Below are 24700 nucleotides of genomic sequence, written 5' to 3'. Positions count from 1 at the left end.
AGCCTGATGAGGGACTTGATTCCAGGACCCTGGGATCATGACCTGAGCCAAAGGCAGATGCTTAACCGACTGAGCCAGCCAGGTGTCCCAAGCCTTGTATACTTTAAAACATTATTGAAAACTCTGAATTTTAGATATGATAGAACAGTCTTAAGATTTTAAATACAATTAAATTTTAAGTAACAACGTAGAATGATTTGTGTTAGTGTCATATTTCACATCTAGTAATCATTTCTGTTTAAAATTACATATCACTCGAGAGAAAACACTTCACAATTGAAGGGTCAGTATGTCTTTTAAACTAAAGATTTTGTGAAAGCCCTATACAGAGAATTATTCAGACTTAAAATTAACTTCCTATTTTTACAACAGTGATTATATTTACATAATTTCTATTTAAGCTCTTACTCTTAAGCAGTGTTCTCCCTTACCCTGTTTAATGTATATTCCAGGTTTCAGCTACAACAGTCTACTGTAAGTGATGTATTTCCTAGCAGTTCTAAACTATGGGTGAATAAAATTTAAATAAAGTAAGTTCAAGTTTCAAAGTTCACTGTTATTAAAGTTTGAATCTCCTCAACCCCGGTCTGTATCCTACATTTCCATGTTTACCTTTAGCACTTTTTACAGATTCTTGTGGTCTTAAGTATTTCATAGTATTATGTGACCAGAACTGTGGGTACTTTCATGCCCATGATCTCATTTAATCCTTAGAGTATCCTGCTGATATGGGTTCTTCTTTTCTTACATGGTTAATTCTGGCTTGTACACAATCATGTATGCAGAATTGGGTCTTTTGTGATACCCAGGTATCTGATACTCTGATACTCTCAGATACCCAGTTTTTTTCTCATCATTCTTAATAACATTAATGCCTCTGCCTCTTACACTGTAAAGTCTAGGATAGCAGGAACTTTATTTCTGATGTTCATTATATCTAGTTGTCTGATACAGGTTACCCAAGTAATTGTTAAAATTAAGCAAACATTTATGAAGGTGTGCAATAATTGCTAAAAACTAAAATGAATATTGCATGCTACAGAAGATGAGAATACTCATCAAGGGGGCTCCTGGGTGGTGCAGTTGGTTGAGCCCCGACTCTTGGTTTCAGCTCCGGTCATGATCTAATGGTAGTGAGATCGAGCCCCCAGGGGGCTCCTGTGCTCAGCGCTGAGTCTGCTTGGAATTTCTCTCCCCGTGTCCCCATGTCTCCCCCCACCCCCCTTGCTCTCTTTAAATCTTAAAAAAAAAAATACCAAGACAATCAAGAAAGGCAGACTATATATTAAAATATAGAAGATAGGGGCGCCTGGGTGGCTCAGTCGTTAGGCGTCTGCCTTTGGCTCGGATGTGATCCCAGAGTTCTGGAATCGAGCCCTGCGTCGGGCTCCCTGCTCGGCGGGAAGCCTGCTTCTCCATCTCCCACTCCCCCTGCTTGTGTTCCCTCTCTCACTGTCTGTCTCTCTGTCAAATAAATAAAATCTTTAAAAAATAAAAAATAAAATATAAAAAATAAATATGTAAATTGTAGGTAGAACCTCATAATTCATTTGGCTTATGTGATTACTGTCTTTTAATTGTTTTTAGACTGGATTCTTCACAGTTTCTTTAAAATAAGTTTTTGTAATTCAACTATAGTAAGGTTTAGTAATGTATAAGGGAGTCAACAAGTGATCTAGATCTTTCTTCTGTTTTCTATATAAATTTTCCTTAAGTGAGGAACATTTAGGAATGAATGTATGGTAAATAAGATTTTTTTAAAGTATATTGGGAGAGGCACCTGGGCAGAGCAGTCAGTTAAGTGTCTGACTCTTGGTTTCGCCTCAGGTGGTGATCTCAAGGTCCTGACCCCTGTTAGGCTCCACACTCCGTGTGGAGTCTGTCTGCTTAAGACTCTCTCTTCCCTCTTCCCCTAAAATAAATAAATAAATCTTAAAAAAAAAAACAAAAAAACCCCCGTATATCAGGAAACCCTATCGTAGGTCAATAAATGGAAAACCTTTAAACAAGCTGAAAACTCTTTCCACTTCCACTGTAAAACACCAGATATTTAGAAAATTTTTATTAAAAGAACAATAAAAACCTATCCTTTTAAGCATAACTAAGCTTATAGGAATGTCAGGATAATCTCCAAGGTCTAAAAACTAAGAACAAACAAAAAACCAGAGTGGGAGAATTGTGAACTGATATGAGGATTTTTCTGGGACAGTTGCCAATCTTGTTAATAACTAAGAGGCATGGTTTTACCTTTTATCTAATGATAGATGAAGTCTTTTTTTTTTTTTTTTAAGAGCGAGAGAGGGAACACAAGCAGGGGGAGTGGGAGAGGAAGAAGCAGGCTCATAGCGGAAGAGCCTGATGTGGGGCTCGATCCCATAACGCCGGGATCACGCCCTGAGCCGAAGGCAGACGCCCAACCGCTGTGCCACCCAGGCGCCCCGATAGATGAAGTCTTAAGCCTAAGCAGGTAGTGGAATTGAGATGCAATAAAGTTGTTCCTTGAAGAGAGCTACACCTTTAATGAAAATACAGACTAGAGAAAAATTCCCCCCCCTTTTAAAAGATTTTATTTATTCATTTGACAGACAAAGAGAGCACAAACGGGGAGAGGCAGAGGGACAGGGAGAAGCAGATTCCCAGCTGAGCTGGGAGCCCGACATGGGGCTCGATTCCAGGACCTGGAGATTGTGACCTGAGCCGAAGACAGATGCTCAACCATCTGAGCTACCCAGGTGCCCCAAATTCCCTTTCTAAGACAGAAAAAGACAAGCTTCTTTAGGTCAGGTGAAAGTAAAGTTTACTCTGGAAATTTATAAACAAAGACCTGTATTCACACATGTGATTTTGATTTTGAGCTGATTTCGTGGAATTTGAACTGATTGCATGGAGTTAATGGCCAGGGCTAGTAATATCCCTAGGGCACTAGGCCTAAACAAACTCCAGACCATCTACAGGAATACACCTGTAACTGAGGATATTCCAACAGACAAATCACAGTTTAAGATGACCATTTTATTCAGTATTGTAAATCACATGAAGAAACAAACCACCAGAAGGGATCCAAAATAGTAGATAAAATTAAAGCCCCAGTAACTCAGATAAAAGTGGTATTGAATAAAGCCTTTAAGTTATCTTAAAAGAGTCAAGTTAGTGTTGGAAGAGGGTGGTGAATGACTGATTTAATAAAGACCTAAAAGAGATTCAAGGAATGAAAATGCATTGTGATTAAAAACTAAAAGTGCTACTTTCCTCAGTTATCAGCCTTTAGATATTTTGACTTTATCTTTTCACTGTCTGTTCTCTCCAGAACAGGAACATTTTAGGAGGATAACCCAGGACAAAATAGCCCTGCTGCCGTGGATCTGAGTCTCAGTGGAGAGGGTATATGACTTGTGGATGATTGTAGCCTTTAGTTGAGAGTGGGAATAGAAGCAATTAAGGGATGTGAAAGGGGGCTTTTATTGAACTTTGAGAGGAGCCAAGCTTGCAGTGGTAATTTGGAGATGGAGCAGGACTCTGGAACAGAGGAAATTCCAAGAAAGGTGCTGGGAAAACTTACATGTTCGTGAAGCAGGGAATAGGGGGAGGTTGGAGGGGTTCTATGCAAATGAGCTGCCAGTTATCATGTCTCATTCAAAACCCATGTGTTAGGGTTGCCACTGAGTGGGGAGGGACAAATCCTTTCCCTAGGCATTGGGCCTGTTGAAATGGCAGCAGAATTCCTTCCCCACTGAAGCCATTAGTTAAGTGCTGAGCCTTTTTGTTCTTCTTTTTTCCCTCCTAGCTTTGTTTATGATGTTAGTGAGGAGAGTAGGGACTGGAGTGGTGACTGAGTTCCTCTTATCAATTCTTTGGTGGGTACTTTTGGTGACAGACTGACAATTGTTTTATTTTCTTTGTGGTTGTCCAAGTATATGCCCCTCTCACCTATATACCTACCCTTCCAAGACTTGTATGGTCAGTTGGAAGTGTTCATCTGGTTTGTGTTCATTCATCTCTTATTTCTGGAGCAGGGACTGAGACCTGACCACATGTCTTTCACATCCCTTCCTCCTTTGGACTTTAAAGTTTGATTAATTAAAAAAATTTAAAAAGAGGTAGTAAGCAGTTTAGATATAATGACTCAAGAGAGACTTAGTGAACAAGAAGGTAGATCTGAGAACATTGCCTAGAAGGTATAAGAAATGGAAAATGAGAGAGAAGTTAAGATAGGAAGGATAGGGTAAGGTTGTGCGGGTATGCACACACACATACATACACCCTCACACATAACACATAGAAATCTTACAAAGAGAAAGGGAAATAGGAGGAGGCAATATTCAAAGAGATAGTAATTGAGAATTCTCCGGACTTGAAGACAAATACTTGAAACTTTTGGCTTAGAAACACAATCAGCCCTATTATATATACATAAAACTAGGTGCATGGTACTGAAAGTGCAGAACACAATAAAAAAAAAAGTCTTTAGAACAACTAGAGAGAAAATACAGATAAATTTACAAAGGAAGACATTTATACAGACAGCTGCAGTGGACACCAGAACACCACAAAACAGTATCTTGAAAATGCTTAAAGAAAAATAAGCCAGCCTGGAATTCGACATCTATCTGAACTATCATTCAAAAGTGATGATGAAGTAAACATTTCAAACAACCTAGGATTATACCACTAATGGAATATTTACTGAAAGAATTTTGAAAAATATATTTCACAGAAGAAGAAAAATGAACCCAGATAAAGAGAATAAGGAGCAAAATGGAAGGGTGAACGAAAGCATACGTGGGCGTATATAAGTAAGCATATACTGTTAAAGAACAATTATAATGTTATCTTAAGGAGCAATAGGATAAGAGGGACCTAAAGTATTAGGGGAGATAATGTATAAGATGGGGAGGGATGATGAGAATAGTGATTTTTTAATGGTATGTAAATTTACAATAAATTTTTTTAAACTAATATATACAGCTTGGGAAAAGTTGTTGAATAAATTATACAGTCTCCATATCATTACAAATTATATGCCTTTAATTGAAATTCTTGATAATATTCTGTTTTAGTTGGCTTATGCTATAATTTCTACATTATAAAAATAAAAATCTTCTCATTGGAAAAAATAATAACCAAGATAATTTAGAAAACAAAGTTGAGGAAGGTGTTACAGGAAGTGGTTCTACCAAGAATGAATTATTTTAAAACTATAATACTTAAGAAAGTGTGGTGTTAGTGCAGAACAGACCATTCCAATAGAATATAGAATCCTTGGGATGCCTGGGTGGCTCAGTTGGTTAAGCGTCTGCCTTCAGCTCAGGTCATGATCCCAGGGTGCTAGGATGGAGCCCTGCATTGGGCTCCTTGCTCAGCAGGGAGCCTGCTTCTCCCTCTCCCTCTGCCTGCTGCTCCCCCTGCTTGTGCATGCATGCGTGCTCTCTCTCTCTCTCTGTCAAGTAAATAAATAAAATCTTAAAAAAAAAATATAGAATCCAGAAATAGAATTACACTTATATGGGAAGGATAGATTGTTCATCAAATGGTATTAGGTTATTGGTTGATATAGAAAAAAAACAGCCAACCCTTCTTTTATCCAACCAGATAAATTCCTCAATGGATAAATTCCCAAGTATGGCAAACAAAACGTTTATATTTTTAAAAGGAAAAGAAAAGGTATGGCCTCAGTGTCTGGAAGAATTACTGAAAAGATAAACCCCACCTCCCATAAAGTAAAAGATTAATTTGAACTACAGTGAAATAAAAACATCAAAATCAAAAGACATCATAAGCAAGGTGGAGATACAAACCACAAATTGAGAAAACATTTGCAACATAAAATTAATAAAGGATTTGTATCTAGAGTATATTGAGAACTTCTACAAAGAAGGAAAACAACAAATGATATGATTAGGCATCTCACAGAAGAAAAATCTCAAGTAGCCTGCAAGGAAAACAAAAACTTTTTCTCATTCTTGCCTCTAAAAATGTAAATTAAACAACAGGATATGAGTTTAGACCCATCACATTGATGAAAGTTAATGTCTGATAATACTGGTGGCCCTGTGTACCAATGGAAACCTTCATACAGTGCTATTAAGAGAGTACATTGGTACAGTCCCCTTGAAAAGCAATTTGTCGATAGCTATGAAAATTGAAAGTGTGGGGCGCCCGGGTGGCTCACTCGGTTGAGTGTCTGGCGTCAGCTCCGGTCATCATCTCAGGGCCCTGGGATTGAGCCCCACATCACACTCCCTGCTCAGTCGGGAGCCTGCCTCTCCCTCTCCCATTCCTCCTGCTTGTGTGTGGGCGCTCTCTCTCTCTCTCTCTGTCAAATAAAATCTTAAAAAAAAAAAAAATTGAAGGTGCCTATTTCTTATGATTCAGTAATTCAAACATGATCCTAATAAATGTTCTTAGTATTTTTTTGTGCTTCACGTCTCTTTTGAAGGCTAGAATAGTGTTTTAACTCTATATAGTAAAATACATAGGATTATAATGAAAACTAATTATACTAAAATATAGTTATAAAAATTTTAAAATTTGTGATATAGTCTGCATTGTTAGTGTATACTAATCAGGTCAACTGAAAATCTAATAGCTGTCAATTTCAAAGTAATGATTAATGTAAATGATATTTTGAGATAATCTATAACCACTGTTATATCAAAATATCTAGGGCTGTTGGTGACAAAAATCAAAAGGATTACTGAATACTCCAGGTATATATATTTGTAATTGATGTACGGGCTTATTTCTGGACTTCCAATGTTATTCCTTTGATTTACATATCTATCCTTAATGCCAGTAACACACTGTTTTGATTACTGTAGGTTTGTAATAAGTTGAGAAACTGTGTCCTATCCAAGTATTTATACCCGAGGAGATTAATATTGTATGTCCAAAGAGATTAATATTGTAACACCACTGCATATTGTAGTTGCAAAAATGGGGGAATAGCCTAAGATTAATCAATAGGAGATGATATAAATTGTGATATATTTAGGGAACAGGTAACTGTGTAACGATGATGAACAAAAGCCAAGTTAGAATAATATGGTAGATAATCTTGCAGTATCTCCTTGTATATCATCACAGGTGATCTCAAACAATACTGAGTGAAAAAAACAAGCTTTCAAAGAATACATACTCTATAACATCTTTTTATGAAATTTTAACATTTTAACAAAAAGTGTAAAAACCTATATGGATTATTCAAGTGTAAGGAATAGTGATGGAAAGGACAATCTTGTTACAGTTACAGGCTTTTAGTTATGTCTATAATGTCTATTTAACTATGTAATGGACACATTACTTTATTGTATGCCTGGAATCTTTTGTTAAAATATGTATTGCATGATTTGACAGAATATTAACATGACACAGGTAGTTTCAATTTTAATATACAGAATAATTCGGAGTTTGTGTATATGGGACCTTGTCAAGGGAAGATCAACAAATTAAGTGCTTTTCCCCAGTTCGTCTCAGAGAAGTGAATTAATCTATGAAGTGCCAGGTGCTTTAAACGTGATGAAAGTATACCTAGTAGATTATTTAATATATTCATAAAGAAAATTCTAATCAAAGCAAACACAGAACTAGAATTTATATTTAGATCTTTTTGTCTCCAAAAATCTCATACTTGTTCCATGTTGTTAAATTGCATATATCGCATAAAATGACATATTTTAGAAGTGGTAAGTTAACTGTATGCACAAAATGATATACGGTATCTGAGTAACATATTAACATAAAGACACTGAAATAATCTCAAGCATGACATTATAATCCAGTTTTCTCAAATATACTTTAGCCTGTTCTCACACTCATGAAAGGCTGAAGAAATTGTTATTAGTAACTTTAATGTTAAAGCATTCCTGTTTTAAACATTATTGATCATAATGAGTTAGTACATGTTTGGCATTTCAACTTATTTTTGTGGGGTTTTTTTGTATTTGAACTATTTTATTTTTTTTAAGTATACTTAGCATATAGTGCTATATTTCAGATGTGCAGTATGATTCAACAATTCTGTACATTTCTCAGGGCTCATCAAGATAAGTGTACTCTCAATAGCATTTAAATTTGTGTGACTTGGTTTTCTGTTATTTTAAACCACATTCTGTTTTGGTTCTTGATTTTAGGATCGAAAATTAACAAAGTCTGAGAGACAGAGATTTAAAGAAGAGGCTGAAATGTTAAAGGGCCTTCAGCATCCCAATATTGTTCGATTCTATGATTCCTGGGAGTCCACAGTAAAAGGAAAGAAGTGCATTGTTTTGGTGACTGAACTTATGACATCTGGAACACTTAAAACGTAAGTCTATCAATATTATAAAAATTGACCAAGAAGTATGAAAGAACTTGAATTGTCTCCTGTCATATTTTATCAGTTCTGCTTTTGTTGCCCGGTGTACCAAGGAAGGAACAATCCCTCCAACTCTTGGTAGCACATTTTCCTGCACACTAAGTCCTTTGATGTATAAAGTGATTTTATAATTATTTAATGGTAATATTAAAATAAGTTATTACAGAATAAACCTAGTTATTTTAAATCATGTTGATTTGCTGTTCTAAAATTGAGCAGCTAAGAGATTATGAAATCATATGACAATGTAGCCCTCTAGTGGTTAAAAGGAGGTTGAAGCTTATTGAGAAGTTTTCTCCATTTACTATATCACCTTGTATTGGACAGTTTGTGCTCCATCTATGCAACTGTTATGTCGAATTCAAATTATACTGTGACAGTTAATTACTAGATAAATCCATTTGCCATAGTATCAGAAATTAAAGCCGAAATAGCTAGACTTAACATTTTTTTCAGGAAAACAGTTCAAGTGCAGAAATTTCTTGTTCTCCATTTGAACAATTCCCAACAAGGAATTCCCTTTCCCTAAAAGAGTTAAAGTAAGAATGGGAGTTTGCCTTTGGAATTCCTGATCTCTCAGATTACCTGTACTCAGAGTGGAAACTATGGTTGACCCTTGAACAGCGTGAGGGTTGGGGCATTGACCCTCCATGTGAGCTGAAAATCTGAGTATAACTTTTGAATCCTCCAGACTTAATTACTTAGTAGCCTACTGTTGACTGGAAGCCTTACTGATAACATAAACGGTCAATTAACACGTATTTGTATATTATATGTATGATATACTGTATTATAATAAAGCAAGCTAGATAAAATAAAATTATGAGCAAATACATTTACAGTACTATACTGTAAAAAGTCTGCATGCAAGTAAACCCACACAGTTCAAACCTGTATTGATCAAGGGTCAAATGTAGTATAAATTATATGGCTTAAATTTTTTATTGTGGAGGAATTTGACTTTTAAAAAATTGTCTCTTTAGTATGTATTCATTCCTTACTACTTCCTTTAGTTAATACTACCGAGCTAATTCATCCCAGATCTTTGGAACAGTTTTGTATCTCCGGGATGTAAGGACTTGCATGTGCTTTTGGATGCTCAAGATTAACACATTGAAAAGCCAACAGATTATTTCCCTTCTGCAGGTTCTAGTTTCCCCACCCAGCTTCTCTAATATTTATGGCAACACCTTTATCCTAGTCATTCAAGCTGCTTGTTATATGTCTTTTTCGTCCACTAGATTGTGTGCTCCCTAGCACTATGCCTGAAATTTAATAAGTATTTGAATGAATTAAGGAAAATTGTGCGGTAGTAGTTGTATGTGTATCTGTACCTAGAGATTCTTTTCACCAGTTCGGATACTTTAGTGGGCTGTCAGTAATCTGTCAGGCATACCCTAGGAGAGTACCCTACGACAGTTTATTTGTTTTAAAAAGTTTATTGAGTGGGGCGCCTGGGTGGCATAGCGGTTAAGCATCTGCCTTCGGCGTGACCCGGCGTTATGGGATCGAGCACCACATCAGGCTCCTCCGCTATGAGCCTGCTTCTTCCTCTCCCACTCCTGCTTGTGTTCCCTCTCTCGCTGGCTGTCTCTATCTCTGTCAAATAAATAAATAAAAATCTTAAAAAAAAAAAGTTTATTGAGAGACTTTGGGTAACATAGTAGGCTAAGCCTCTGTGAAATTGTCACTCGGTGGAGCACACAACTCTTGATCTCAGGATCATGAGTTCTAGCCCCATGCTGGGTGTAGGGATTACTTAAAAAAAAAAAAAAAAAAGGAAAATAGTTCAGATGTAATTAGAAAAGATCCAAAGAACTTTTAGAAATAAGAATAAATCCTTAAAATTAAAACTTCATTGATTAGGTTAAACAGCGGACTAAATTTAACTGAAAAGAATAAATTTGAAGATCAGAAAGCAAGAAGAACATGAGACATGGAGTGAGAAGACATTAGATCTAATTATCATTCTAGAAGGAAAGAATCAAGAGAATGAGGAAAGACTTGAGGATGTATATCTAGTCCTAAGCAAATAGATTTTTTTTTTTTAAAGATTTTTAAAATTTATTTGACAGAACATAAGCAGGGGTAGTGGCAGGCAAGGAGGGGACATGCTTTAATGGCTGTATAAAAGTCATATATAACTATATGAGAACACAGTTTTGTTTTAAATGTATTTGCTTAAGGGGGTGGCTGGGTGGCTCAGTCGGTTAAGCGTCTGCCTTTGGCTCAGGTTGTGATCCGGGGTCCTGGGATTGAGCCCGTCTGGCTCCCTGCTCAGTAGGGAGTCTGCTTCCCCTCTCCCTCCGCCCCTCCCCCCAACTCATGCTGTCTCTCTCTCTCAAATAAAATCTTAAAAAAAGCATACAGCATAAAATTTGTCATCTTAATCACTTTTTTTTAAGTGTGCAATTCAGTAATGTTAAGTACATTCACATTGCTGTGCAACCATTCTTCAGCACTCTTCAGTCCTGCAGAATTGAAACCCATTAAACAACTCCCCATTTCCTCCTCATCCCAGCCCTTGGCAACCACTAACTGCTTTTTGTCTCTGGTTTTATCTGATCCAGATATTTCATATAAATGGAGTCATAAAATAATGGGGCCTTTTATGTTTGGCTTTCACTTAGCTAAATGTTTTCAATGTTCATGATGTTGCACGTATTAGTACTTCATTCCTTTTTATGGCTACATAATATTTTGTTTCATGGATATACCACAATTTGTTTATCCATTCATTCATTTATAGACATTTGATTTTTTCCCAACTTTCAGCTCTCATTAGTAGTCCTGCTATAAATATTTGTGTATTAATTTTTGAGTATATATTTTATTTCTTTTGGATGTATGCCTATAAGTGGAATTGCTAAGTCATGGTAATTCTATGTTTAACTCTTTGAAGAACCAGCAAACTCTTTTCCACAGTGACAGCCATTTTACATTCCCACCAACAATATAGAAGAGATTCAGTTTCTCCACATCCTTACCAACCCTTGTTTATTATTTTCATAGCCATCCCACCAAGTGTGACATGGTATTGTGGTTTTGATTTGCATTTTCTTAGTGACTAATATATTGATCATCTTGTCATGTGCATGTTGGCCATTTATCTATCTTTGGAGAAATGTCTGTTCCATCATGTCTTTGGACAAATCTCTATTTAAGTCCTTTGCCCATTTTTAATTTTTTTTATTTATTGTTGAGTTGTAAGAGTTCTTTATGTATTCTGTAAGCCTTTCTCAGATACATGATTTGCAAATACTGTCTCCTATTCTATAGGTTGTCTTTTTACTTTCTTGATAATGTCCTGTGATGTATAAAGTTTTTAATGTTGATGAAGTCCAATTTATTTGTTTTTTTTTGTTGTTGTTGTTACATGTACTTTTGGTGTTATATCTAAGAATCTATTGCCAAAACCAAGGTTGTGCAGATTTACCCCTAAGTTTTCTTCTAAAACTTCTACAGGTTTGTCTCTTATATTTACATTTGTTTCATTTTGAGTAAACTTTTGTGTATGTGTGAGGTGTGGGACCCAACTTCATTCTGTTGCACAGGATGTCCAGTTACCCAGCACTATTTGTTGAAGAGACTATTCTATCCCAATTGAATAGTCTTAGTACTCCTGTCAAAAATCATTTAACCATAGATGTATGAGTTTATTTCTGGAGTCTTGACACCATGCTGTTGGTCTTTATAACTGTCGGTAGCCAGTACCACACTGGTTTGATTACTGTAGCTTTGTAATATGTTTTCAAATTGGGACTTGTGAGTTCTCCAATTTGTTCTTCTTTTTCAATATTGTTTTGGCTAGGGGCGCCTGGGTAGCTCTGTTGGTTAAGGGTCTATCTTCAGCTCAGGTCTTGATCCCAGGGTGCTGGGATCAAGTCCCACATCGGACTCTGTTTAGCCGAGAGCCTGCTTCTCCCTCTTCTGCTCCCCCTGCTTGTTTGTGCTCGCTTTCTCTCTCTCTCTGTCAAATAAATAAAATCTTTAAAAATATATATATTGTTTTGGCTATTTGAGGCCCTTAAAATTCCATGTGAATTTGAGAAGTAGTTTTCCATTTTTGCAGGAAGGCTGATAGAATTTTGATTGTATCTGTAGATAGAATCAAATATATTTATAGATGCATTGAATCTGTAGGTCACTTTGAGTAGTGTTGCCATCTAACTATATTAACTTTTCCAATCCTTGAACACAAGATGTTTTTACATTTTAATTTTTCAACAGTGTTTTCTAGTTTCTAGGTCTTTCACCTCCTCGGTTAAGTTTATTCCATGTATTTTATTCTTTTGGATGCTTTTGCAAAATAGAATTGTTTTCTTAATTTCCTTTTCAGGTTGTTAATTGTTGGTGTATGGAACACAACTAATTTGTGTATTTTGATCTTGCACTCTTGCAACTTTGGTTAATTGTTTTATTAACTCTAGTTGTGAGAGTGTGTGTGTGTGTGTGTGTGTTCTTTGGTATTTTCTATGTATAGGATCCTGGCATCTACAAATACAGTTTTACTTCCTTTTCAATTTGTATACTTTATTTCTTTTTCTTGCTTAGTTGCTTTGGCTAGAATTTCTAGTACAATGTTGAATAACAGTGGTTATTCTTGTCTTATTCCTAATGCTAGAAAGCTTTCAGTGTTTCATTATTTAGTATGATGTAAGGTTTGGGTTTTTCATAATGTTCTTTATCATATATTCTCTGCTATTCCTGGTTTGAGTATTTTTATCATGGAAAGGTATTGGAATTTAATGTTTTTTTCTGCATCAAGTGAGATGATCATGAGGGTTTTTTTTTTTTTTTAGCCTTTGTTTTACTAACATGTATTGACTGATTTTTCTCTTGTTGAGGGATACTTCAATTTCATGGATAAATTGTACTTGGTGTATAATCCTTTTACTGTGCTGTTGGATTCAGTTAGCTAATGTTTTCTTGATGACTTTTGCATTTAAATTCATAAGAGATACTGGTGTATAGTTTTCTTGTGGTGTCTTTGCTGACAGGGCAAATGAATGACTAATGAAGTGTTTCCTCTTTATCTACTTTTTGGAAGAGCTAGAGAAGGATTAATGTTTTTCCTTTAAATGTTTGGTAGAACTTAATATTGAAACCATGTAGTCCTGGACTTTTCTTTGTTGGGAGGTTTCTTGAGGGAATGTTCCATGTGTTCTTAAGAATAGGTATTCATCGGGGCGCCTGGGTGGCACAGCGGTTAAGCGTCTGCCTTTGGCTCAGGGCGTGATCCTGGCGTTCTGGGATCGAGCCCCACATCAGGCTCCTCTGCTGAGTGCCTGTTTCTTCCTCTCCCACTCCCCCTGCTTGTGTTCCCTCTCTCGCTGGCTGTGTCTATCTCTGCCAAATAAATAAATAAAATCTTTAAAAAAAAATAGGTATTCATCTGTTGTTGGGTGTCGTGTTCCATATATTTCTCTTGTGTTTAGGTGGTTTATAATATTGTTCAAATCCTGTACTGCCTTAATGATCTTCTGTCTCGATGGCCTATCCATTTTTGAAAGTGGACTATTAAGTCTCCAACTATTACTATAGAACTGTGTACTCCTCCTCTCGATTCTGTCTGCATTTGCTTCATGTATTTAGGAACTCTGTTTGATGTGTAATATGTTTATAATTGTTATAATCTTGATAAATTGACCCTTTTATCAATATATATATATATTCTTTATCTCTTGTATCAGTTTTTTTAGTCTGTTTTGTCTGATATTAATATAGCCACCTCATTCTCTTTTGGTTACTATTTACATGGAATATCTTTTTCTGTCCTTTCATTTTCAACCTGTATGGGTCTTTGAATCTAAAGTGAGTCTCTTGTAGACAGCATGTAGTTGGATCATACATATCTCCGTTCAGCCATCTCTGTCTTTGATTAGAAAATTTAATCCATTTCTCCTTGAAATAATTGGTGATAAGGAAGCACTTTTGCTATTTGTTTTTTGTATATTTTAATATCTTTTTTGTACCTTGTCTTAATTACTACTTTTTTTAATTTTAATTTTTATTATTTTTTGTGTGTGGTATACCATTTTAATACCCTTCTCGTTTCCCTTGTACATATTTTTTGGATATTTTCTTAGTGGTTACCTTAGGGATTACAATTAACCCATAAATGTCTAGCAATCTTTTTTGAAATGTTACCAGCTTAGCTTCAGTAGCTTCAAAATCTTTGCTCCTGTACAGCTTTGTACCTCTTTTGTGTTTTTGTAGGTTTTGCAAAGATGCACATTTCATCTTTATACATTGTGTTCCCATTAATACAGATTGATAATTATTGATTTATGTGTTTGCCTTTTAAATCATGTAGGAAATGAACAGGGAAGTTACAAGCCAAAAATACATTCATACTGGTTTTTATATTTAGCTATGTTGTTACCTTTACCAGAAATTTTATTTCTTCCTATGGCTTCAAGTTACTGTCCAGTGTCCTTTCATTTCAGCCTCAAGGACTTGCTTTAGCGTTTCTGTAGGACTGGTGTGCTAACAACAGACTCCCTCAGCTTTTGTTTATCTGACTATGTTTTAATTTTGCCTTCCTTTTTGTAGGATATTTTTTACTAGATATAAAATTCTTGGTTGACAGGTTCCCCCCTTCAGCATTTTAAATATGTCATTCCTCTGCCTCCTAGCCTCTATGGTTTCTGCTGATAATCTTATTGAGGGTCTCCTGGTTATGATGAGTTGCTTCTCTCTTGCTTTCAAGATTCCCTTGTCTTTGGTTTTCAACAGTTTGAATGTAATATATCAATCTGAATCTCTTTGCATGTATCCTTCTTGGAGTTTGTTGAGCTCAGATATGTAGATTCATGTCTTTTATCAAATTTAGAAAGTTTGTGACCATTATTTTATCAAATACTCTTTCTCTTCCTTCTTATTCAGGGCTCTCATTATGCATATGTTGATCAGCTTGGTGGTATCCCACAGGACTGTTACGCTCTATTGAGTTTTCTTTCTTTCTTTTTTTCCTTCTCTTCAGACTACATAATTCCAGGTTTGCAGCTGCTTCTGCTTGCTCTATCTGCTGTTGAAACCTTTTAGTGAATTTTTCATTTCAGTTATTTTTTCAGTGACAGAACTTCTGTTTGGGTCTTTTTAATAATTTTTTTTACTGATATTCTCTATTTCTTGAGCTAAAATTTCCGGTGCTCTGGATTTTGGCAGCCATTATTCTTAGCATTTAGTCTTCCAGTTTTGTGGGATGAGTACCATAATTAACCCTATTTAACCATGAGTTGGTTGTCTCTTATATTAAATAATTCAGGATTGAAAAGCTGATAGGAGCTATGGTTATGAGGGCAGGACTTTTCAACTACTAGGCTTTTCTTCAAGGTGATTGGGCACGAGTCAGCCATAATGAAGGACTTAGAGATGCTGTATTAGAGAGACTCTTTGTTTATTTATTTATTTAGTCATTCAGTCTTCTTCTCTGATGGTACTTTTCTTGTTTGGTTATGGTGATTCTTAACTAATATCCCTATCTTTAGCACCACTTCTCATTCTTACCGTATTTAGCTTTTCTGGGTTTGTAAATGTCCCATTTGTGGTTGTATGGGCAAATCGGATCTCTTTTTGTCCACATTCTCCCCTTTCAGACAGTGCTACAGTAATCATGTATATACCTTTGTCCTTATTTATTTCTGTAGAAATAGATTTCTAAAAATGAAATGTGACTCAAAGTATATAATTTTAAATGTTTATTTTATTTTTTAATTAAATGTATACATTGGACATTGAGTAGCCAGTCAGGCAGTAGCAGGAGTTCAAGCTTAGGAATTCACTTGCCATCTCTGTCTTGTAATAGTTGTATAACTTTGGGCTCCCTGTCTTCATCAATAAAAAGAAAACTTAATACTCTCTACTAGAAAGTAGAAGTGACTTTGTTATTAGCATTGTCTGAAATGTATGCCATATATCAAAAGTTTTAAAATCCAGTGTGTTTAAAATTGGACTTTGTGAAAATTAAAATCTTCTGGACATTGAAAGATATTATTAGGGGTGCCTGGGTGGCTCATTCATTAAGCCTCTGCCTTGGGCTCAGGTTATGATCTCAGGGTCCTGGGATTGATCCCTGCCTGCTTCTCCCTCTCCACCTCCCCCGTGCTTGTGTTCCCTCTCTCGCTATCTTTCTCTGTTGAATAAATAAATAAAATCTTTAAAAAAAAAAGATATTATTTTAGAGTAAAAAGACAATTCACAGAATGGGAGAAAATACTTGCAAATCATATAACTTAAAAGGGATTAATATCTGCAATATATAGAGAACTCTCAAAACTCAGCAACATTAAAAACAAAGCAACCTATTCAAAAATGGGCAAAGGACTTGGATAGACATTTCTTCAAAAAAGATATACAAATGGCCAGCAAATACATGAAAAAGATGCTCACTGTCACTGGTCATTAGGGAAACATAAGCCAAAATCACAATGAGATACCACCTCACATCTGTCAGAATGGCTGTTATCAAAAAGACAAGAAAAACAAGTGTTGGCAGGGATGTGAAGAAAAAGGAACCCTCGTGTACCGTTGGTGGACATGTAAATTTGTGCAGCCATTGTGGGAAACTATATGGGGGTTCCTCAAAAAATTAAAAATAGAACTACTGTAATGTACAGCAGTTTGGCTTCTGGATGTTTATCTGAAAAAAATGAAAACACTAATTTGAAGAGATACATATGTACCCCCTGTTCATTACAGCTTTATTTATAACAGGAATGGATAAAGATGTGAGATAGATATATATATATAGATATATATATATATATATATCTATATATATATATCTATATATATTTGTTCATCCATAAAAAGAAGGAAATTTTGCCATTTGTAACAGTGTGGATGGATTTTGACACACCCGACAACAAGAAAAATACTGAACCCATAAATACAGAGAACAGATTGGTGATTGCTGTAGTTGGGGGCACAGGGGTGGAGTGTGTGTAATGGGTGGCAGCGGTCAAAAGGTGCGACCTTTTGGGGTGCCTGGGTAGCTCAGTCATTAAACATCTGCCTTTAGCTCAGGTCATGATCCCAGGGTCCTGGGATCGAGCCCCACATTGGGCTCCCTGCTCAGTGGGAAGCCTGCTTCTCCCTCCCCCACTCCCTCTGCTTGTGTTCCCTTTCTCACTGTGTCTCTCTCTGTCAAATAAATAAAATCTTTAAAAAAAAAAGGTACAAACTTTAAGTTATAAAATAAGTAAGGCCTGGGGATGTAATGTACAGCATGGTGACTATAGTTAATAATGCTGTACTATATGTTTTAAAGTTGCTAAGAATAGATTTTAAAAGTTCTCATCACAAGAAGAAAATCCTATAACTGGGTGGTGATAGATATTAACTAGATTTATTGTGGTGATCATTTTGTAATATATACAGGTCATTTTGAATCATTATGTTGTATATCTGAGACAAATATAATGTTATATGTCAGTTATATATCTTGACTTAATTACCATATGACACAACACTTCCACTTATGGGTTCATACCCAAAAGAATTGAAAGCAGGGTCTTGAAGAGATATTTGTAATATAACCATATTTATAGTTGCATTATTTACAATAGCTAAAAGGTAGAAGTAGCCCAGATGTCCATCAAGGAAAGAATGGATAAGCAAAATGTGTGTGTGTGTGTCTGTCTGTCTACACACAGTGGAATATTTTTCATCCATAAATGACAAGGAAATTCTAACATGTGCTGTAATAAGAGTGAACCTTGAGGACATTATGCAAAGTGAAATAGGCCAGTCACAAAAAGTCACATAGCAATACTGCTTGATTTCACTTTCTATGAGGTACGCAGAGCAGTCGATTCATAGAAACAGAAAGTAGAATGGTGGTTGCCAGAATCCAAGGGGGATTTGGGGAGTTATTGTTTAATGGGTATGAAGTTTCAGTTTTTCAAGATAAAAAGAGTTTTGGAGATAGTTGGTGTGATGATTTCATAACAGTATGGATTACTTAGTATCACTTTAAAATGGTAAATTTTATGTATATTTTATCTTAATAAAAAAATAGGAAAATCCTCTGTGTTGAATTTTCTCAAAAAATAGAGGTGGTACAATTAGTGTCTAACTCATTTTATGAAGCCAGCATAACACTAATACCAAAACCTAAAATATTATAGAAAAAGAAATTTTTAAAGAACAATGTCCTTCATGAATATTGATGCAAAAATCCTTTACAAAATAATAGCAGATTGGATCCAGCAATTACAATACATCAGTACCAGAGAGCGTTTATCCCAGGATCACAAAATTGGTTTAACATTGAATGAATCAATGTTATTCATCACATTAACAGAATAAAGGAGAAAAGCCATATGATCATTTCAAAATATGTCAAAAAGTATTTGACAATTCAATATCTATTCATGGCTATAAACTTTTAGCCATACTAGGAATAGTAGGGAACTTCCTCCAGTGATCAATAACAACATCAACCAACCTGTAACTAATATGTCAAACTTAACCATTGCCCCTGAGATTAGGAACAAAGAAAGAATGCTTGTTTTAACTATTTACATTGACTATTTCAGAGGTCCACCCATTGCAATAAGACATAAACACAGGGAAAACTAGTAAAAGGCATAAAGATTGGAAAGGAAGAAATATCACTGCCCTTGTTTGCAGGTTATGTAATTGTTCACATAGAAAATCCAGTGATTCTCAACAAATTTAATGATATTATAAGATACGAGGTTAATATATAGTTATCTATTATATTTTATGTACTTGATCATTTTATAAATGTGAAAGAAATCCAAACTAGACTCAACTTTTTCCCAGAATTTTCTTCTAGAATTTTTCTTTTATAAGACAAGTTGAAAGAACTACACAGTGAACATCTACATATTCACTGCCTGGGTTCTATTAACTTTGCTGCATTTACTTTACCACATATGTCCATGTAATCATTTCCCTATCTTTCTTAATTTTCTTTATTCCAAGGTAAGTTGTAGACATCAATATGCTTCACATTAAATACTTAAGTGCTCATTTTATTAAAGTTCTAATATTTATATGCTTTGTTTTTCCTTACAGTAAGATTTAAATACAGTGAAAAGTGTAATCAATTGTAATGGTATCATTCTATGAGTTTTGACAAAGGCATTCACTCATGTAATCAAAGTCCTATTAAGCTATAGAACATTTTTATTATCTTAGTAAATGCCCTTACGGCTCTTCCTAGGCAGCCCTTCCCTTACCCTTCCGAGGTAATATGTTTCCGTATTTTTTTAAACCATAAAACCAACTTTCACCATTAGTTTTCTTTTAATTACCTTATCCAGATGAAGTAGAATTTCATTTTACTTCCTGTATTACCTTATTAGTTGAAACCTTGTGGTGTTTTGTTGTTTTTTTTAAAGCAGTTGCTTTGGAGATTGTGTTTATATATTTAACTTTTCACAATAAACTTTGGGTTGATACTGTTCAATTTCATGTAAAGGAACCTTGCACACATAAAAGTTTCAGTCGTCCCTGATACTTGTTCTTTGTGCTACAATTTTTATATATGTTACATTTGTGTATTCCATAGACTCCCTAATACAATATTATTAATTGTTCTTTAATTAGGCATGTGTATTTTAAAGATACTTAAGAGGCAAATGTAATTTTTTATACCTTCATACTTCTGAATATTTTCAGATAAAATGTTCATCTGAAGCCAGTCCACAAACTATCTTTCCTGCAGTGGGTTACATCAGAAATCTCTGTTCCATTCTTTTAGCATTAGTTGGGCTGCTTGGAATCTGCATAATACGCATTTCAGAGGTCAACCAGAGATTTGGGTGGAATGAATATTCAGCATTTGGGCCTCCCCTTCTATACCACCCTTTTGGGATTTCCCTCCTTACTTTCTAGATCTCTGCTGTCCACTGGAACTCTCTGTGCTGATGGAAATATTTTATAATCAGTACTATCCAAAATGGTAGCCACTTGATACGTGTGGCTGTTGAAGACTTAAAATGTGGCTAGTGTAGCTAAAAAATGGAATTTTAAATTTTTAAATATATTTGTCTAGTGAATACTATATTGAACAGACTATCATTATAAAAAGTTCTTTTGGACAGCACCGTTCTAGCTGCTGTGGTCATCTTGAACTCTTGTCTTCCTGTTTCCCAGCTAATAAGGCTACAGGCTTCTATTTAGAATTGAGCTGATCTGCACATTCAGGCTGGAGCCCTCCCTCAACTGTGAAAAGATTTAGAAAATAGGAAACACAAGCAGTACTTTCTTTTTTTGCCTCATGTGAACTCCCTTCCAATTTATGCCTAATTTTGATTGCTCTCAAGTAGTTGTTTTTATATTTTTTTTACTACAGTTTATAATTACATCTGTGTCCAGTAAGAATTAATGCACCATTTACCAGAAGTCAGACTCCACCCCTTTTTATTTTTATTTTTGTTTATTTTTCTGTCTCTTAACTTCTAAATTATTTTAGTAGTGACCCAATTTTAAGGAATTCCTTTTTTGTGCTTTGTTATTAGAATTCATGTACCAACCCCTTGTTAACCTTTCCCCTTTAACCTTGCTAAAAGTATCACTAACTTTTAAGGTTACTGAATCTTAATATTGTAAATTTGATATTCTCATCTCAGATATGCTAGAATTTAATGGAATTCTTCAAAGCAGTAAACTCATATCATTGATAACCTGTTTGGTGTACTTTGCCTTTTCTAGGTACCTGAAAAGGTTTAAGGTGATGAAGATCAAAGTTCTAAGAAGCTGGTGCCGTCAGATACTTAAAGGACTTCAGTTTCTTCATACTCGGACTCCACCTATTATTCACCGAGATCTTAAGTGTGACAACATCTTTATCACTGGCCCTACAGGCTCAGTCAAGATTGGAGACCTAGGTCTGGCAACCCTGAAGCGGGCTTCTTTTGCCAAGAGTGTGATAGGTATGTTTCAGGTGTACCTTGCATCCTAACTGGTTTTCTGATACTCCTTTTATTTAGAAACCTGACCCTGTCAGAGCTTTTATTACACGAAATAAGCCTTCAGAAATTTCTAGCTTGAACTCAGGAAGTGATCAGTTTTGCTTATGAGATGTGGAGTTCTCTGTATGCTTCTAGAATCATCTGGAAAACTAACAATGTTTTGTAAAGTTACATGAAGAGAAGTAAGGTGAACTTTGTTTACAAAACCTTATGTAACTATCAATCTTATTGGGTCATTCTGTTGATATGTAGTGTTATGTACTTACTCATATAATACATATAGAGTTACTTTCTTATAAAAGAAATTGAATTTATAAAAAGTGTTAGATATATATGCGTTCAAAAGTATCTACCTATTAAGACTTCATTTTAAAACGTGAAAATGGATTTATTCCGAGAACTTGGTTTTAACTTTCCTTACTCCTACTTTTCAGAAGATATATCTGAAACAGAGCTTTTCAACCCTAGTATTATTTGACATTTGAGGTTGGATAGTTCTTTGTTGTAAGGGCTTTCTTGTGCATGATAAGATTATTTAGATGCCAGGAGCCCATACCCTTTCCAACTCCCCCACGGTTGTTACAACCAAAAATGTCTCTGGGCTAATGTCCCTGGGTAACAAAGTCACCCCCTTGTTGAGAATCACTGATGTAAAAAAAACATAGCTGTCCTTTCAGACTTTCTAATATATGTTAGAGAGTTGCAGCTGGAAAAATAATTTAATGCTTATTATTTTGATAAGCTTTCACTCTCTGAAAAGGATATGACATCTTGAAAACTTGAAATCTTTACAGATACTCTATTCTCCCCCCAAAGGTGGTGACAGCAAGGAAACCATTAATTTTTAAGTTGGCTAGAATTTTACGTTTTAAGAGAAAACCATAGAACCCTCAGTAATTTGTACATTCTTATAAAATAGTGTCCTCCATAGAATATTATGTGACTTGGATTTGGAATGCTATTTTTAAATTTTCTTACAATAGATTAACAAGAAGAATTGGAGAAGAGTTATTTGAAGCTGAATTTCTTTTTGCCTTCCTTACAGGAAAAGGAAACATTTCTTTGATTGTCTTTGGCTACTTAAAAATCTCTAACCCAAGGGAGGTCCCCCCCCTTTTTTGTTTAAATCATAGTATGTAAGCCTATTCTTAGAAATGTCTACAGTTTGAGGGATCCAGACTTAATTTCTTTGGAAACATTGGAAAACGTGGTCTGTGGGATCACATATGCTATGCTCATAACTCAGTTTATATTTGAGTTCTCCATTTGTGTGTATTTGTTTTTTGTCTGTAAGATCTGTAAGGTGTCCTTCACTGTATTTCTTGTTATCTGCAGTAGGCTTATTTGTGTACTACAGGTGGTACGGTAAGTATGTGAAGAAAGGGGCTCTTGTGAGTGGCCTTTATAGACAAATACACTTTATTTTTTTCTTTTAAAAAACATATTGAATGTTGGATTTTTCACTGCAAGGCCTCCTTAAAAGTGAAACTGATCAGGTGGAATGTTAATGGGTAAAGACTAGCTATAAATATTATATAACCTTACAGCTACCATACAGTAGGGGGCAGACAAGTATTTTGATATTTTTTAACCTGTCCTGCCTTATTGGTGGATGCCATTATATCCTCTTTATTTCTTGCTGGTCTCTTACTTATCCTTCCATTTGTATTCATTAGGAGTTATATCAGTTTTTCTCTTATCTAAGTCTCTATTCTGACATTGTATAACAGTGATCGATTTGAAACAGTAAATAAAGACACTTGACCCCATTCTAGTTTCTTTTATGAAGGCCATGCAGCAGAAGTTCTGTAAGATATTTGGTGGAAGAGGCTAAGATTTTCTTCCTCTTCTCTGCCCCCACCACTCCTCTCCTCTCCTCTCCTCTCTCCTCTCTCCTCCTCTCCTCTCCTCTCCTCTCCTCTCCTCTCCTCTCCTCTCCTCTCCGCTCCTCTCCTCTCCTCTCCTCTCCTCTCCTCTTCTTCCCCTCTTCTACTTTCTTCTGTCTCACAGGTCAGCTCCTCTGCTTCTCCCCCAGATGAGTAACATCTGTAGCCTCTGCTCACATTGAGTCTGAATTGTTCTTTTAATTTAAGGTACCCCAGAGTTCATGGCCCCTGAGATGTATGAGGAAAAATACGATGAATCTGTTGACGTTTATGCTTTTGGGATGTGCATGCTTGAGATGGCCACATCTGAATACCCTTACTCAGAATGCCAAAATGCTGCTCAGATCTACCGTCGAGTAACCAGTGTAAGTATTACCCTAACTGATTAGTGAGCTTAAGTCACACTAATAAAGGAATGCCAAGCTGGATATCATCGAACCATGCAAAAGGGAACAGTAGTAGCACACTCAGTTGTTGGGGGAAGAGGAAGTTGAAGGATTTTATTGCTTCTGATTTAGTGAGAGCAAAAATAAAGATCAAAGAAATACTAGTATATTCTGGATTCTCCTTGCATACATTTAAACGTTTATTTTGAGATATATTATGTTTAAAAATACTCTGATTACTACTTTTCAAACCCTAATTTATTCATCTAAGTTCTCATTCCCTCCAACCATAAAACATATTATCTGAGTTAAAAATAATGCTCGTAACTCAGGTTGCTTTTGTTCACGGACTTTTCCCTAAATGGTTTAAAATAGATTTATGAATTTATTGAATCATTTATAAGTACCACAGGGTTTAAAGCATAACAGTAATTTCTGAATCATCTAAATACCCTAACCTATCAAGATTTTCCCTCGTTGTTGCAGAGATGTTTCTTTACAGTCATTGTTCAAAATAGGACACCTTAGGGTCCACAGAACGTACTTTATTGTTAGTCTCTTAGTTTACAGCTGTTGCCCCCTACTTTCTTTTTCTCAGGCTGGGTGAGGGAAGGAGAAATGTAGTAAACTGTAGTTTGTTTGGCCTTCAGATAATTCTGATAAGTATCCTAATCACTATTCTCTTTTGCCCTTAGAAAGTTCATCTGCTTTGCTTCTTAGATAGAGTTCTATATCTGTATTCCAAGTTCAGTATTCACCATTCTTCCCCTATAATTTACATTATCCCTTTTCTCTTTGGGGGTAGGATGGGGTATTCACTGGATGTTTCCTCCCTGTATTTTGTTTAGAATTCTTGAAACCTCAAGAAGTATAATTGATTTCTTGTTTTTCTATTCACCACATTCTGTTTATCAATTTCTTGGTTCAGAATAACTCTTAGGTGTAGGCCTTCTTCATTCCCATTGTCAGAACTCTGATTTCACATCTTACTGCACACCTTACACTGTCATCCTGAAGTAGTTAATATTATGAATTTGTTTTTCTGCTTCACTTGACCTGGTTGAATTTCCTTGCTATTTCTTCTTGGTATAAGGAACTTATACCAGTTTGCTTATGAAAACATGT

At 35.5% G+C, this 24700-nt stretch overlaps 1 protein-coding gene across 8 annotated transcripts in view; it reads left to right on the top strand.

Moving 5' to 3' along the window:
• WNK1 (WNK lysine deficient protein kinase 1) overlaps nucleotides 1–24700 on the top strand; it is a 146135-nt gene that overhangs the window by 53715 nt on the left and 67720 nt on the right. For all 8 annotated transcript variants that reach the window (XM_034645179.1, XM_034645177.1, XM_034645181.1 and 5 more), the window contains 3 exons: nucleotides 8130–8302; nucleotides 21044–21264; nucleotides 23397–23554. In XM_034645179.1, the coding sequence (XP_034501070.1) occupies nucleotides 8130–8302; nucleotides 21044–21264; nucleotides 23397–23554 (552 nt within the window). The remainder of the gene's footprint in view (nucleotides 1–8129; nucleotides 8303–21043; nucleotides 21265–23396; nucleotides 23555–24700) is intronic.

The sequence above is a fragment of the Ailuropoda melanoleuca genome, chromosome 16 (genome assembly GCF_002007445.2).
Source record: "Ailuropoda melanoleuca isolate Jingjing chromosome 16, ASM200744v2, whole genome shotgun sequence".
Taxonomy (NCBI): domain Eukaryota; kingdom Metazoa; phylum Chordata; class Mammalia; order Carnivora; family Ursidae; genus Ailuropoda; species Ailuropoda melanoleuca.
Note: the sequence above shows the minus strand (reverse complement) of the source record. Positions and strands in the feature narration are given on the sequence as shown.